Genomic DNA, 16,558 nt, shown 5'->3' with positions numbered 1-16,558 from the left:
ATTTTAAAACAGACTTGGAAACTGAGATTAAATAGTCCCAGGTCTCTAAACGATAATTTGGATCAGAGCAAAATGATTTCCTTTATCTGTTTTAGTATTCTACCCAACCGCTCTCCTTTTTTTGTATTTTATGACATCCCAGATTTTTGGATATTTCCTCTTCCACTCGTTCTGAAGAAAGACAGATTGTGTCAGAATGAACATTCTATGACTGCAAACTTGATCTTTGAATGCCTAACTCTGAGTTTATAAATGACTAAATATTCCACACTCATTCCCTTACTCTGAAGACCTATGTTTGATATCATCCACCTTCTGGTTTCCTTGAATTCTCTTTATACCGGTTGGTATGCTGAACTCTGGCGTTTGACTCTAGCTTTCTCAACACCATGAAAACCATGAAAAACAGCTCTGAAGATTAGGTAATTTTAATAGGACTGTTCTCAGTAGACTGTGACTGTAGAGTTCCTTTATGGCAACAGTTTATTCTGGTGGCTAGGAGAAAGGGGAAGTAAGCGTTCAAATCCCAATGGTAACATCTCAAAGACTTCACTTAGCAAGCTAAAATCCTGAGGAATGCTCTCCTGAACTCAGTGTTGAAGGTGGTGTATATGATGGGATTTACTGCGCTGTTGACATATCCAAGCCAGGTAGTAGCACTGTAAAGTTCTGTTGACACATGGCATTGCTTACAGTGGATCTTCAATATGTGTGTGATAAAAAATGGCAGCCAGCATACCAGGAATATACCTGTGAGACGGAAAGAGAACATAGTAATATAACAATTGCCCTACCAAATCTTTCTTAGAAATCATCCTCAATTCAACTTGTCCAGATACGCAACAAAAACATACAAAATATAGGAAATAGGAGCAGGAGTAGACCATTCAGCCAATCGAACCTGCTCTGTTATTCAGTATGATCATGGCTGATCATCTAACTTAGACCCCTGTTTCTGTCTTCTTCCTGTACCCTTTGCTCCCTTTAGCCATACGAACTAGATCCAACTCCTTCTTGAAGACACTCAATGTTTTGGCCTCAATCACCTTCTCTGACAGAGAATTCCACAGGCTCACCCCTCTCATTTCTCCCCATCTCAGTCCTAATTGGCCTTTCCTTCTGTTCCTTATACTGTGAACCCTGTGGTCATTGAAAACATCCTTCCTGCATTTATTCTGTTTAGTTCTGTTAGCATTTATAGGTTTCTATAAGATCATCTCTCATTCTTCGAAATTCAAGAGAATATAGTGCTAACTGATCCAATCTCTTTTAATACATCAGTCCTGCCATCGTAGAATCAATCTGGCACAAAACTCCCTTACTTCACCTGGACACTACTCCCAACTATACTCCTGGTCAGTCATTAACATCAAAAATGTATGATGCATTCCACGTCATATTGTAAAGAACACCCCAACCCCACGCACAAGTTAATGTGTTCAGCTGTCAACCTGAAACATATCTATTAATTTTTAGGTGCTGCTCTTAGCCAATTTTTTTGGGCTGTCTGAGTAGGATTGGTACTGAGGCAATCTGGAGCACCAGTTATGATATCTGTCATGTGAGTAGCTGTGTTCTAACTCTCAGATGGGTAAGCTGCTCTTATCTTGCAGCAGGAGGCCTGATCCTTACGAAAGAACAGGCCAGTGAGTTGTGCCTGAACATGCTTTCGCAGCCCACAGCTGGTTGCATTGTATTATATTGTGGTAGCTGCAGGATTATAAATAAGTACTTTCACTGCATTGAAAATGCATTTACTCTCAGGTTTCTCTGTGTGAAGTTACTATATACACGCTGCACAAAGCCACCACTTTTACCAATCTATGATTGTTTGGAATTTCACAGTTGTAATCTTTTTTGAAAAAGGATTACCACTACAATAGTGAGCCAAGCTTTCCATGTACTGGTGGAAAAACAGTTAGAATACTCATCCAGGTTGACACAATGTTGCAGAACAAGTCTGGGGAAATCACACTTGGAACTGCGTGCTACTCTGAACAGATTGCATTTTCATTGCTGTGTTTAGTTCTGGTCACCCAGACCCAAAAACTACATTTTTCGAGTCAGTTCAGACAATCACACAAGGCTGATTCTTAGTTGAGTTATGAGGAGGAAGTGAACACTGGTCTTTGCAGTGTTGAAACACAATAACTGTGACCATAGAGAGTTATAGGTAAATAAATTAATAGTCGAAAAGCATAACTTTAGCTGATTGTTTAGCATTACAAAATGCAAACATTGCCAAAACGTGGTAAGAAGTTGAAGCTTTTCACCATGCATTAATCAGAACTAGGAAACAGGAAACAGAATCAAACGCAGACACACCATTTTATACAGCAAGAGAACAGGGTGCTGATTGGTTGGGCCATCATTGGCATGGAGATGCAGCAAGGTCAGTTAACTGTCAATCTTAATTCTTAGACCAGGAAGGTAGCTTCTGATTGGTTGAGATGTTGCCATGGGGATGTAGCAGCAACTAGCTATCTCTGTGACTCCATGTTTTGAAATAGGTGCAATGACATCACAAATTTTGTTTGCCTATATAAAACGGAGTCCTATGTATACATATCATGTAGCACATGTAAATGCATCACACTGCACACCTGACTGATGATCTTGAATTGCTGTCCAGTGTAACAATTAGCACAGGCCAATATACATTTAAGTAAACCTGACAAAGGGACTGCAGAAGTCATCCTTAACAAATGTGATTACGTAAACAAAATGCACACCATGCTCCATGAAGTTCCAAAGTTATAGCTACAGGACCTGCCACTACACAAAACCAAACAGCCACACTCAAGGGCCAGATGGACTTGTGCAACGATGGTAAGCTGCCTGCTGATGTATATGATAGGATTCATCCTTATGACTCATGACCTCCACAACATACGGGCTACACAAAATACACAAAAGTGATGTCTCTATATGCTCTAATCTATCTATGACAGGCTCTGCACAACATGAATTAGTCAAATGATTGTGTGAGCTGGTGCAAATAGTTCTATATGTGGTTTCCACATCCACTCTGAAGGATACCTTACGTTCACTAAGATCATGTAGGACCCACACTTTGAGAGCAATAGCATGCCCATGTGCTCTTTCGATATTGCTGGTGATTATACCACTCAAAGAAACCATTGTCATTTGCATTATGTCACTATATCATGGAAATCTGGATGTGTTACCTTTGTCTGAAACTATGTTCAACGAACTTGTGAAATTTGCAAATTGTGCAGTAGAATTCAGTTTCAATAGCACCATGTATGCCCAAATAGTCACATTACCATGCCATGAAAAACTTCAACATTGTGTCTATTTTTGCCATTACCTTAGAGTAAAATTAATAAATAGAAGTGCTTTTGATTAATAGCCAGAAGTTTTTCCACACAAAGGTAATTCATTTTATTATGCTCCAATAACCATTTGATTCTGTATGGTATGCACAATTTATTTATAAATCTCACAGAACATTCCCATTAAATATTAACAAAAGCATTACAAGAGAAATCCAACTGATACAACGTGCTTCCTCTAATCTTTGAGCCTATCTGGCGTTCAGTTAATACCTCAGTCCAACTCAGATTGAAATAGAACTGCATTTAGACTTCTCGGATATGGAATGGACTTTTGCATTGAACAGTGCACTAAACACAATGAAATTAATTAAGAAAACAACTCTACAATGGGGAATTGTTAGGTTGTTCTGGAAGAACTAGCTAACATGGCCATAATAACCATTCTAATCTTTTCTATTCTTTAGAAGGACTTCTAGCTAGCTACTTTTTGTGTGAAGGCAATTGCATAAATAATTCTGAGCTTCACCATTCTAATGTATTCAAAAGTTTCAAAAATTACAAATAACTTTCTCTTAGCGTTGTTCGTGAAGGAATTTTAAAAAGGGATAATTAAGTGCGAACAAATAAATATATATGTCTATGTCTCTAGAGCTGCATTATTCACAGCACTAAGTCTTTGACATTCTTTATTATACACTTATAAATCTGTCATGGACCCCTATGCCATTTAGGTATCAAACTCAGAACCAGAATTTCCAAACTAAATAATCTTACTGAATTAAGGGTAGATAATTGAACTATACACAACATAAGTAGAAATGCTATTATCAATGTGAGGTGGTCTCTCATCTCACATTTTGATGCATGCAGCAGTGAGTTCACCAGCCCAACTTCTAAGAACGTTAAACTAAACAAAACACAAAGAACTGCGGATGCTGGAAATCAGAAATAAAAACAGAAACTGCTGGAAAAACTCAGTAGGTCTGGCAGGAACTGTGGAGAGAAAGCAGCATTAACATTTCTGGCCTGGTGACCGTTCTTCAGTTCTGAACTTTTCCTCCCATTTAGAGTGCTGGCCAGGAGGTTAATTGTAATTCTTCAGGCCTGAATGATAATTGTAGAAAGTTGGCTAGCCTATGTCGGAAAGGAGAGTAAATCAGAGTGTTGGTTTCAGAACTGGAATATAGAATCCTGAAGCATTGGTCCTTTCAAAGATCCTTTAGACTGTTAGGTCTTCATATATTAAAGATATATTTAACTTTCTAAGATGGGAACCAAATTACTTGATACTTACCAAGAACAATGACCAACATCCGAGTTGCTTTCCTTTCTCTCATTTGCAGGTTCCTGCGTTTTAATACAGGTCTCAGTGAAGTTGTAGTTTTGCCACTGGACAGCTTTTTCACTTCAGAAGCATGTTTTATTGTACACATGCTCTTTCTTTCTGATTCCTCAATCCCATTGTCTGTTTTTGCAAATGTTGCATGGCTCATGCTGCAATAATTTGCTACTTCAACTGGTGCCAGCAGTTTGTTATTTGAAGAAAGTCCCCTTTGCTTGTTAAATCTCAAACAAGCGAATGCATGTAAACTTCTGGGAAAATTTTCTATCCTTTCCTGGTGATAAGAAAGTGTAATTAAGTTAAAAAAACTTAGCCAGCCACAATAATTCAATAGTTGTCAACAAACAGCAAAATAAATGCTGTTGCTGGAAACGGAAACAAACAGACTAAATACTGCAAAACAAAACCTGCACTTAAGGCAGAATCTATCGAAAGAAAATATCAGTTAAGGTTTCAGGTGACAGAAAAGACTTGTAATTATATACCACCTTTCATGACATCAGGTAATATTAAAGTGCTTTGTAGCCAAATAATGACATTTTAAATGTATTGAGTGTTGTGATGCAGAAATACGCAGCCAATTTGTGCACTGTTAGCTCCTATATTCAGTGATGTGCTAATGACCAGATAATCTGCTTTAGTGATACTAGTTGATTGATAAATATTGGCCAGGACACCAAGGGCACTACCTGCTTCATCAAAATAATGTCATAGGATTGTTCACATTGATTTGAGAGGGTAGATGTGTTATTATTTCAGGTGAGGCAGCTTCTTCAATATATTGCACCAACAAAGTTCACTTGTCTGATCTCTCCATGTATGTTCCCTAACCTACTGCGTGCTTCTCTTTGAGACAACAAGAACTGCAGATGCTGGAGTCAGACACAACACACTGTGGAGCTGGAGGAACACTGCAGGCCAGGCAGCTTCAGAGGAGCAGGAAAGTTGACGTTTTGCATCGGGACCTTCTGAAGAAGAGTCCCAACCCAAAACAGCAACTTTCCTGCTCCTCTGATGCTGCCTGGCCTGCTGAGTGCTTCTCTTTTCTGTTTTCTGCTTCACTGTAGCTTCAGTCGCTTTATTCAGTTCTCATTCCCATTGATATATGTGATCTCAGTACAAATGCAACAGCATCCCCGGCTTGATAACACTTCCTCTCTGAATATTGTGGAGTAAAAATAAAAGTACCACACTGTGCTTAAAGGTAGGTGGTATTGACACATTGCTGGGTCTTCAGGAAGAAACCTGTTCAAGAATGAATCTCACGATCTAAAAGCTAAGGGAAGTAGTAAGTTTGTCAAATTAAACACAATGACATTATTGTTCCCAATGGTGATTTTGTACCCTTCTCTGTGCTTATGCCCTGCAACATTTCCAGCATTAATGAGGTGTCAAGTCCCCTCTGAGAATTTGGCCAACATAGTATTTTGTAACTTTGGATTTGGTACAAAGAAAAGGGTCACTGTGTGAAATTAGTAATTCAGAACTTGCATTAGAAGGGTGTGTACAACATTTCATAGCCTTTACAGAACAACTCACATCTTTAGTTCTTGGTTTTTAAATGAACTTTACTAACTCCTGACTGACAATGCTCCACATATTTTGGATTAACCATTAACATGGAGCTAAGGTCATGGGAGGCAATTTCCTGAGGAGTTAGAGTTAATAGAATGTCTTATAAAGGCTTCTAACAGCCTTGAATTCTGTAAGTTTGAATCTTTGTCTAACCTTATTCGTGGGTTGGTCATTAAAGTTCACTGAAAATCCACGTAGATTATAGTCCTCCTGGTCAACTCAGTTGTCCTTTGTACATTTGTCAGGTACACTTTGTTGCCAGCAAATTTATACCAATTGTCTCCTTCTGTTCCTGCCTGTGTTTCTCCCTAATATTCTCTCTTAATTGTTCTGTCAATTTGACAGTGGCATTGTTTTGAATTCATATTTTTCTACCCTGAGCTTACAATTGACTATTATGTTATTATATAATTTGCCTGTCTCTCTACTATCGTGTTTACTTAACTCAGTCAGTAGCACTCTTATCACTGAGGTAAATGAGCTTTATGAGTTTAAATCCTACTTTAGGAGGCAAGTACAGAACAGGGGTCATATCTCAATGCAGCATATTGCATTACTGCATTGTTGGAGGCAAGCATCCTCAAATTAAATTTTAAACAAAAGACCCAATCACACCTCCTAATACAGCAGGTGGATATTATAATCCCATGAAACTGGTCAAAGAGGGTCTGGAGTTCTCCTGGTATCTGAGCTAAACATTTCTCCTTTAGCCTAACCCAAAAACTGATTTACTGGTCATCACTGTTCGAGGTGAATTGCAAATGACGCACAGGGAACCATTTCTAAAATGTAATAGGTCACGATGTCAATGGATCTATGTTTTTTCTACATCAAATTCTTTGGACAGCAACATTCGAAAAAGCTATTTTTTTGTAGCTTGAATCATATGTCCATATACTATTGATTTTTTTTTTCATTATTGTCAGTTTGATCGCCACACACTGTGTTAGTTCATGGGATTTTTCGTCAGCCATTTTCATACCCAACTAATTTTTAGCATGCATCAACGGGCATCCTTACACAAACATCATCAGTTTTCACAATGCTTTAACATTCAAAACCCACTTTATTCACCTACAAACTGCATTGATCAGTCTGAAGTCATTATTCAGTATTATCACCAGAATAATTTTATTGTTGCATGGAAACTATTATTAAATATCTCTTTGTAGTTAATATTTCCTTTATGTAATTTCTCTGTTAGCCTTCCGGGTTATTAGATTCATTAGATTACCCCAGCAAATAATTTGGAAACTGTTTGCTCTATTTACATTTTGCTTATTTGTGATCACTGTTAAGTTTGACTTTGACACACTCATTTTTGATTTTGCTCTTGAAATTTACTATTTTCTCTAACTGCTACAATATTTTTGTGCATCAGTGTATAATAGATTGGTTATCAATAACTTTGAACTCAATTTCCATTGCTGATTACTATACTCACATTCTCTCATCTTTAGTGAACACAGTGGCAGTCTGTAAAATGCAGTCTTTAATCTCTACCATCAATGTCAACTTAACTGTAATTTCCACCATCATGCCCTTTTGCTACAAAAGGGACTTTCATTGCTGCAGTGATTCCTTGGGTCTATGTTGATCCACAGCAATAGGATAAAGTGAATGTTAGGGCTATGCATATCTGCTGATCCAGATCCTCCGAAGACAGCAAACATTCACAATTGCTAAGTAGTTGCAACACTATCCCCAATCTGACATGCGTCACTGTGAAACTTCTTCAACTCAGTATGACAGAAAGGTCTAATGGGAAACTGTGCCACATCATAACCTTTAGGAAATTGTTGAGAGCCCATGGTCAGCACATGGAATGCAAAGAACCAATTCTATAATTTACTTACAAGTTCTTTTCTCCTGAATTACCTGGGTCTGCATGCCACTTTCTGTAACCATGTTAATGCTGTTTTGTCTCGAGGTGATGCGTTTCCTTCTTTTTTTAAGTACAATGTAAATACGTACATAAACTGACAATGTAACAAAAAATGGTAAGTAGAAGGACACGATGGACGAATACACAACAAAATCTGGATTGGATATAGAACATAAGCTGGGGTCATCTGCAAAGTGAATAATAGCAGAAAAACAAAAATGTTATTAATTAATTAATTCAAATTTTCTTATGTTGCATGACTCATCTGTTAAAATTACAGGCATAGAACTGCACATTTTTTAAAAACATTATTTCCTGCTTAAAGCCAAGCCAACTATTATTTTTGTAGCTCCTAAAATTTCATGCGCATACAACCTGTGATCTCAATTGTTCTTTATTGGCACAAAAACAAATTGACAATGGATACTACAACCATGGTGAATATTTCAGCCAATACAAACTCCTGAATGGCCTGTTTCTTTCCTGTAAAATCCTACCTAATTATAAACACACAAAAAGGGGCAGAAGTAAACCATTCAGCCCTTACAGCCCGCTCTTCTGTTCAAAATGATCATAGCTGATGTGTTTATATTTTGAATTCCACACTCCTATCTATTTCTGATAATCTTTGATTCCCCAGCCTGCCAGGAATCTAAATAACTCTCCCTTAAAGATATCTAATCACCCCTCTTTCACTATTTTCCAAGGTAGAGAATTCCAAAGTCACACAACCTTCTCAGAGAAAAGAAATTCTCATCTCTGGCCTAAAATGGCAACTGTTGGTTTTTAAACTGTGCCTCTAGTTCTGGAGTCACCCATGAGAGGAAATATCCTTTCAAAGCCTTGTCAAAACCATTCAGGTTCTTACCTACTTCAACGAGTCTTTCCTCATGCTTCCAAACTCTAATGGAAACAAGTCCTGACTGCCCACACTATTCCAGTAAGACAAGTTGATTTACTAGATTCAAATCTGGAGTGGAAAGGTTTGTCTGTTCCCAAAGATATTGTTGTTTGTTTTATGATCAATCATCTTGCCTGCCACTTCTCTTTCAGCAGTTATATGCTTTTTCCATACATTTGATGTTTCCCCTAACTTCTTTAGTTAACCATGGATGGTGAGTCTGCCCCTTATAACTTTTCTTTCTAGAATATAATTTTTCTGATCATTCCAAAAAATCCCATCAAATGCTTACTATTGAACAGCAATGGGATCCTTAAAGTGAATGTTACTATTGTTCTGTTCCCCTAGATGAATATGCTAATTTACATCAGCTAGTTCAGCTTTTATGCCCAATGGGTAACCCCTATTTAACTTTAAAATACTAATCTTAGCCTCAATCTTCTCCCTTTCAAGATGGTTCTAAAATTAAGTTATACTATTATTGCTTCTACCTACGGTTGCCTTTCCTCTGAGATAATTAATTAATCCTGTCACATTACGCAGTTCTAAGTCTAATATAACCTGCTGCCTGGTCAGTTCCAAGATGTATCGTTCACAGAAACCACCTCAAAATCGTTCTATGAACTTGTCATCTACGTTACTGTTGTCAAGCTATCTTTTTTTCCAGTTAATATGTAGATTAAAGTCGTCCATGAATATTGCAATTTTATTATCACAAGCACCCATTTATCTTCTTGTATAGTTTATCCTGCATTATGGTTACTGTTAGGGGGTCTATAGACTGCTTCCGCTAGTGACTGTTTTCCCCTATTGTTCCTCATTTCCACCCAAACTGCTTCTACATTATGATCTCCTGAACCATGGCCATTTCTAACTAGTGCATAAATGCAATCCTTGATTCACTCTGCTACCCCTCCACCGTTACCTAGCTTCTTATTCTTCTTGAATATCATAAATCCCTCATCCAATCCTTGTCATCCCGCATCCACATCTCCATAATTTCTATCAAATCTTATTTACTTCAGTCAGAATTATCAGTTTATTTACTTTGTTATGAATACTACATGAATTCAGGTGCAAGGCTTTTTGTTTTTCCTTTTTGCGATTTTTGTAACAACTGCTGTTAATTGTTGGTGTATTCCTAAATATTTTTATTGTCTCAGTCCCTTTCTGCCATTTTCTGACCTGGTTTCCCATATATTACTTTCATACTTGACTTCACTCTTTGGCATGCTACAGCTCTCTGCATTTGATCCCTTCACCCACTGTTTAGTTTTAAAGCCTCTCCACTACCTTAGTCATGCAGTTTACACTGGTAACCGGTACTTTATGCTGGTATGAGAACACTGGTCCCAACACAGTCAGGCCAGTGCCCACTTTCCCTAATACAGGTGCCAGTGTCCAACAAATTGGAACCTTCTTGTCCCACACCAGTTTTTGAGCCATATTTTATCTCTGTAATTTTAAGTATTCCATATCAATTTGCATGCGGCTTACCTGATAATACAGAGATAATAACTTCTGAGGATTTGTTTTCTAAATTAAGTGCTTAGCTCCTCATACTCTACATGCAAAACAAGTTTGATGTATTTTCTTTGTACCTATATGTACCATGACCACTGGATCCTCGCCCTCCCATTCCAAGTTCCTCTCTCTGGTGCCATGGTCAGTTTGCTCATCCAACCCCTCATCGAAACAGGCTGAGAGAGTCTCAAATCCATAGGACCCCTGCCCTCTGGCTTCCCCTGCCTGCCTGCCGTATTCATTTGTGGAGATTCTGATCTCTGATCTGATTGATCTAACATTATAGATTGAACAGCTCTGATGTCACTGCCAAGCAGATAGAATCTTCTACTCGATCTACATGTGGTGGTGAGTGTAGAAATGGGTAGGATGCCAGCCACCAGTGCAAATGCTGTTGGTTATTGCTCCTTTGTTTCCTAATTTATTTCCTCCAACCACTCCAGCTGTAAGATATGTCTGCTGTCTTTGTATAACCATTACTATACCAATTGCGTCCATTCCCCAAAACCCGCACCCCAATCTCATCAGATGGACTTGCAGCAGTTCGAGAAAGCAGTTCCTCCATCTCTCCCAGGGCAATTGTGAATGGGCAATATAGGTTGGCCTAACCAGCAGCATCCGATCTTATGAATGAGTTATAAAAAAAGATTTTGTTCAGAAACATGACTAAATCGGTAAATTTAAAACAGAAATAGTTTTCTATTAACCAAAATTTTCCAGAAGGCTCTCCTGCATTGCTCTAAACATTAGATCAATGTAGCTCTCCTAGCCAGCTCATCCTTTGCACAGAGGTTCAAAGAATGTTATTGAAATATGTGAAAATGATGGCAAATTTTACTTTTCACATTAGTTACTGAAATGTTGTGGATATTAAGCAGAAAGAAAACAAAACCTAGAACTGCTGCTGACACTCCCGTGAAATTCCTTTGGCTGGCATTATAATACAGGACTGAAAACACTAATTTAAAATTCCACTGAAATAGGGGATAAAGGAACGTGCATCAGTTACCATCGACAACATTAATTTCCAGACTTGGGTGTTTTCTTTGATTAAATAAAGAAGCATGAAGCATCTTTCACTTCAGTACCATGTGCAATATGCCTGGTGTACACAATCTAATTGTACTTCCAGTGGACATTTCCTTATTGTTATTGTCCAGACCTTGCTAAATATTATCCAGTGGCTTGGTTCATGTCTGACTTATGACCAGTGTTGATCAAATCGGACCGGATGTCTGAAATTAGACCCTTTCAATCATTGTAAATGTTTTCTAAATGCGAAATGATTATTCCATAAAAAATGTTCTGTACCTGTTGTATTGAAACCAAACAAGAGAGGACAAGACACTGCAAATGACATTATCCATACAGCAGTAATCATTATAGTCACCCGTCTCCTGGAGCTGTAATTTGTGTTATATTGGATTGGCATCACAACAGCAGTGTACCTGAATCCAAGAGAAAACAACACTTTACCAATGTTATAACAACAATTATTATGCAGGCATAGAGATAGAAATATTCAACAGCAACACACCAGATGGTCTCTATAGTATGGCATTCATTCGAGTGCTAAATCACATCAGCTCTTCACGCTCTTGATACATTGGTGTGTAATAATTACTTGGGGTAGGTTTGGGCCAAGAGATGTACAACACGGAAATGGACCCTTCAGTTCAACTTGTCCATGCCGGCCAGATGTCCTAAATTAATCTAGTTCCATTTGCCAGCATTTGGACCATATCCCTCTAAACCCTTCCCACTCATATACCCATCCAGATGCCTTTTAAATTTTGTAATTGTACCAGCCTCCACCACCTCCTCTGGCAGCTTATTACATACATGCACCGCCCTCTGCATGAAAAAGTTGCCCCCTTAGTCCCCTTCCAAATCTTTCCCCTCTCACCTTAAATCTAATTTTGGACTCCCTTATGCTGAGCAAAAAGACCTTGGCTATTCACCCTATCCAATGCCCCTCAGGATTTTATAAACTTCCATAACGGCCCCCCTCAGCCTCCGATGCTCCAGGGAAAATAGCCCCAGTCTATTCAGCCTCTCCCTATAGCTCAAAACCTCCAACCTTGGCAACATCCTTGTAAATCTTTTCTGAACCCTTTCAAGTTTAACAACATTTTTCCTATAGCAGGGAGATCAGAACTGAACACAATATTCCAAATGTGGCCTAACCAATGTCCTGTATCGCTGCAACATAGCATCCTATCTCCTATACTCAATGCACTGACCAATAAAGATATGCATACCAAACACCTTCTTCATTACCCTGTCTACCTGTGACTCTACTTTCAAGGAACTATGAACCTGCACTCCAAGGTCTCTTTGTTCGGTAACACTCCTCAGGACCTTACTATTAAATGTGTAAGTCCTGCTCTGACTTGCCTTTACAAAATGCAGCATCTCACATTTATCCAGATTAAACTCTATCTGCCACTCCTTGGCCCATCTGATCAAGATCCCATTATACTCTGAGATAACCTTCTTCACTTTCCAAGACAACAAGGTGCAGGGCTGGATGAACACAGCAGGCCAAGCAGCATCATAGGAGCAGAGAGGCTGACGTTTCGGGCCTAGACCCTTCATCAGAAAAGGGGGAGGGGAAGGGGGTTTTGAAATAAATAGGGAGAGAGTGGGAGGCGGATAGAAGAGGGATAGAGGAGAGGATAGGTGGAGAGGAAACAAACAGGTCGAAGAGGCGGGGATGGGGCCAGGAAAGGTGAGTGTAGGTAGGGAGTTAGGAAGGGGATAGGTCAGTCCAGGGATGACGGACAGGTCAAGGGGGCGGGATGAGGTTGGTCGGTAGGAGATGGAGGTGCGGCTTGAGGTGGGAGGAGGGGATAGGTGGGAGGAAGAACAGGTTAGGGAGGCAGGGACGAGTTGGACTGGTTTTGGGATGCGGTGGGGGGAGGGGAGATTTTGAAACTTGTGAAATCCACATTGAGACCATTGGGCTGCAGGGTTCCCAAGCGGAATATGAGTTGCTGTTCCTGCAACCTTCGGGTGGCATCGTTGTGGCACTGCAGGAGGCCCAGGATGGACATGTCGTCTGAGGAATGGGAGGGGGAGTTGAAATGGTTCGCGACTGGGAGGTGCAGTTGTTTGTTGCGAACCGAGCGTAAGTGTTCTGCAAAGCGGTCCCCGAGTCTCCGCTTGGTTTCCCCGATGTAGATACTACAACTGCACCTCCCTTGTCCGCTCCCTCCGCTCCAATCCCAACCTCACCATAAAACCCGCGGACAAGGGAGGTGCAGTTGTAGTATGGCGCACTGACCTCTACATCGCCGAGGCCGGACGCCAACTCTCCGACACCTCCTCCTACCGCCCCCTTGATCATGACCCCACCCCTGAGCACCAAACCATCATCTCGCAAACCATCCACAACCTCATCACCTCAGGTGACCTCCCACCCACGGCCTCCAACCTCATCGTTCCCCAACCTCGCACTGCCCGCTTCTATCTCCTTCCCAAAATCCACAAACCTGAATGCCCTGGTCGACCCATTGTCTCCGCCTGCTCCTGCCCCACCCAACTGATCTCCAACTATCTCGACTCCATTTTCTCCCCCTTGGTCCAGGAACTCCCTACCTATGTCCGTGACACCACCCACGCCCTCCACCTCCTCCAGAACTTCCAATTCCCCGGTCCCCAACACCTCATCTTTACCATGGACGTCCAGTCCCTCTACACCTGCATTCCCCATGCAGATGGCCTTAAGGCCATCCGCTTAGCCGAACTCGTCCTCACACTCAACAACTTCTCTTTCAATTCCTCCCACTTCCTACAGACAAAGGGGGTAGCCATGGGTACCCGCATGGGCCCAAGCTACGCCTGCCTCTTTGTAGGTTACGTGGAACAATCCCTCTTCTGTACCTACACCGGCCCTAAACCCCACCTCTTCCTCCGTTACATTGATGACTGTATCGGTGCCGCCTCGTGCTCCCACGAGGAGCTCGAACAGTTCATACACTTCACTAACACCTTCCACCCCAACCTTAAATTTACCTGGACCATCTCTAACACCTCTCTCCCCTTCCTGGACCTCTCTGTCTCCATATCGGGCAACCACCTCGAAACCGATATTCATTTCAAGCCCACCGACTCCCACAGCTACCTAGAATACTCCTCCTCCCACCCACCTTCCTGCAAAAATGCTATCCCCTATTCCCAATTCCTTTGCCTCCGCCGCATCTGCTCCCAGGATGAGGCATTCCACTCCCGTACATCTCAGTTGTCCTCGTTTTTCAAGGACCGTAACTTCCCCTCCTCGGTGGTCGAGAACGCCCTCAACCGTGTCTCCCACATCTCCCGCACCTCATCCCTCACACCCCGTCCACGCAATAAAAACCAAAAAAGAATCCCCCTCGTCCTCACGTACCACCCCACCAACCTCCGGATCCAACGCATCATCCTCCGACACTTCCGCCATCTGCAATCCGACCCCACCACCAAAGACATCTTTCCCTCCCCACCTTTATCTGCTTTCCGGAGGGACAACTCTCTCCGTGACTCCCTTGTCCGCTCCACACTCCCCTCCAGCTCCACCACACCCAGCACTTTTCCCTGCAACCGCAGGAAGTGCTACACCTGCCCCCATACCTCCTCCCTCACCCCCATCCCAGGCCCCAAGAAGACTTTCCACATCAAGCAGATGTTCACCTGCACATCTGCCAATGTGGTATACTGCATCCGCTGTACCCGGTGTGGCTTCCTCTACATCGGGGAAACCAAGCGGAGACTCGGGGACCGCTTTGCAGAACACCTACGCTCGGTTCGCAACAAACAACTGCACCTCCCAGTCGCGAACCATTTCAACTCCCCCTCCCATTCCTCAGACGACATGTCCATCCTGGGCCTCCTGCAGTGCCACAACGATGCCACCCGAAGGTTGCAGGAACAGCAACTCATATTCCGCTTGGGAACCCTGCAGCCCAATGGTCTCAATGTGGATTTCACAAGTTTCAAAATCTCCCCTCCCCCCACCGCATCCCAAAACCAGTCCAACTCGTCCCTGCCTCCCTAACCTGTTCTTCCTCCCACCTATCCCCTCCTCCCACCTCAAGCCGCACCTCCATCTCCTACCGACCAACCTCATCCCGCCCCCTTGACCTGTCCGTCATCCCTGGACTGACCTATCCCCTTCCTAACTCCCTACCTACACTCACCTTTCCTGGCCCCATCCCCGCCTCTTCGACCTGTTTGTTTCCTCTCCACCTATCCTCTCCTCTATCCCTCTTCTATCCGCCTCCCACTCTCTCCCTATTTATTTCAAAACCCCCTTCCCCTCCCCCTTTTCTGATGAAGGGTCTAGGCCCGAAACGTCAGCCTCTCTGCTCCTATGATTCTCCAGCATCTGCAGTTCCTACTATCTCTTCTTCACTTTCCACTTCACCAACAATTTTGGTGTCATCTGCAAATTTACTCATCACTCCTCCTATATTTATATCCAAATCATTTATATAAATGACAAAAAGCAGTGGACCTAACACTGTCCTTGAGTCACGCAGCTGGTCACAGGCTTCCAGTCCGAAAAGTAACCCTCTACAACCACCTTCTGTCTCCTAGCTTCAAGCCAAATGGCTAGCTCTCCATGTATTCAATGTGGTTTAACCTTGCTAACCAGCCTACCTTGTTGAAGCCTTGCTGAAGTCCACATAGACAACATCCACTGCTCTGCCTTCAGCAATCTTTATTGACACTTCTTCAAGAAACTCAATCAAGTTAGTGAGACACAATTTCCCGTGCACAAAGCATGCTGACTATCCCTAATCAGTATTTGCCTTTCCAAATATATGTCAATCCTGTCCCTCAGAATCCCCTCCAATAACTTAAGTGTACAGAAGTTAGCCACAACCACTTACCTATGTATATGTGTGAGTGATTATATGGCCTAAGGTACATCTCACAGTCATTAAAGAGAACTGGTGTTTATTCTTCAGAGGAGAATGCACCGGTAGATTTTTTAAAACTTGAGTATGCAGCCTTTAAGATACATTGTAATCTGTTTATTGTTCTAAAAA

At 41.5% G+C, this 16,558-nt stretch overlaps 1 protein-coding gene across 1 annotated transcript in view; it reads right to left on the bottom strand.

Moving 5' to 3' along the window:
• Window positions 1-270: 270 nt before the first annotated feature.
• Window positions 271-16,558, bottom strand: part of drd3 (dopamine receptor D3) — a 31,076-nt gene continuing 14,788 nt past the window's right edge. Inside the window, exons 3-6 of the mRNA XM_048603024.1 lie at window positions 11,838-11,974; window positions 8,095-8,288; window positions 4,594-4,915; window positions 271-750 (exon numbers count right to left, since the gene is read on the bottom strand). Of these exons, the coding sequence (XP_048458981.1) occupies window positions 554-750; window positions 4,594-4,915; window positions 8,095-8,288; window positions 11,838-11,974 (850 nt within the window). The 3' untranslated portion in view covers window positions 271-553. The remainder of the gene's footprint in view (window positions 751-4,593; window positions 4,916-8,094; window positions 8,289-11,837; window positions 11,975-16,558) is intronic.

Source organism: Rhincodon typus, chromosome 11 (genome assembly GCF_021869965.1).
Source record: "Rhincodon typus isolate 14 chromosome 11, sRhiTyp1.1, whole genome shotgun sequence".
Taxonomy (NCBI): domain Eukaryota; kingdom Metazoa; phylum Chordata; class Chondrichthyes; order Orectolobiformes; family Rhincodontidae; genus Rhincodon; species Rhincodon typus.
The sequence above is the reverse complement of the archived record's forward strand: the minus strand, read 5'-3'. Positions and strand labels throughout refer to the sequence as shown.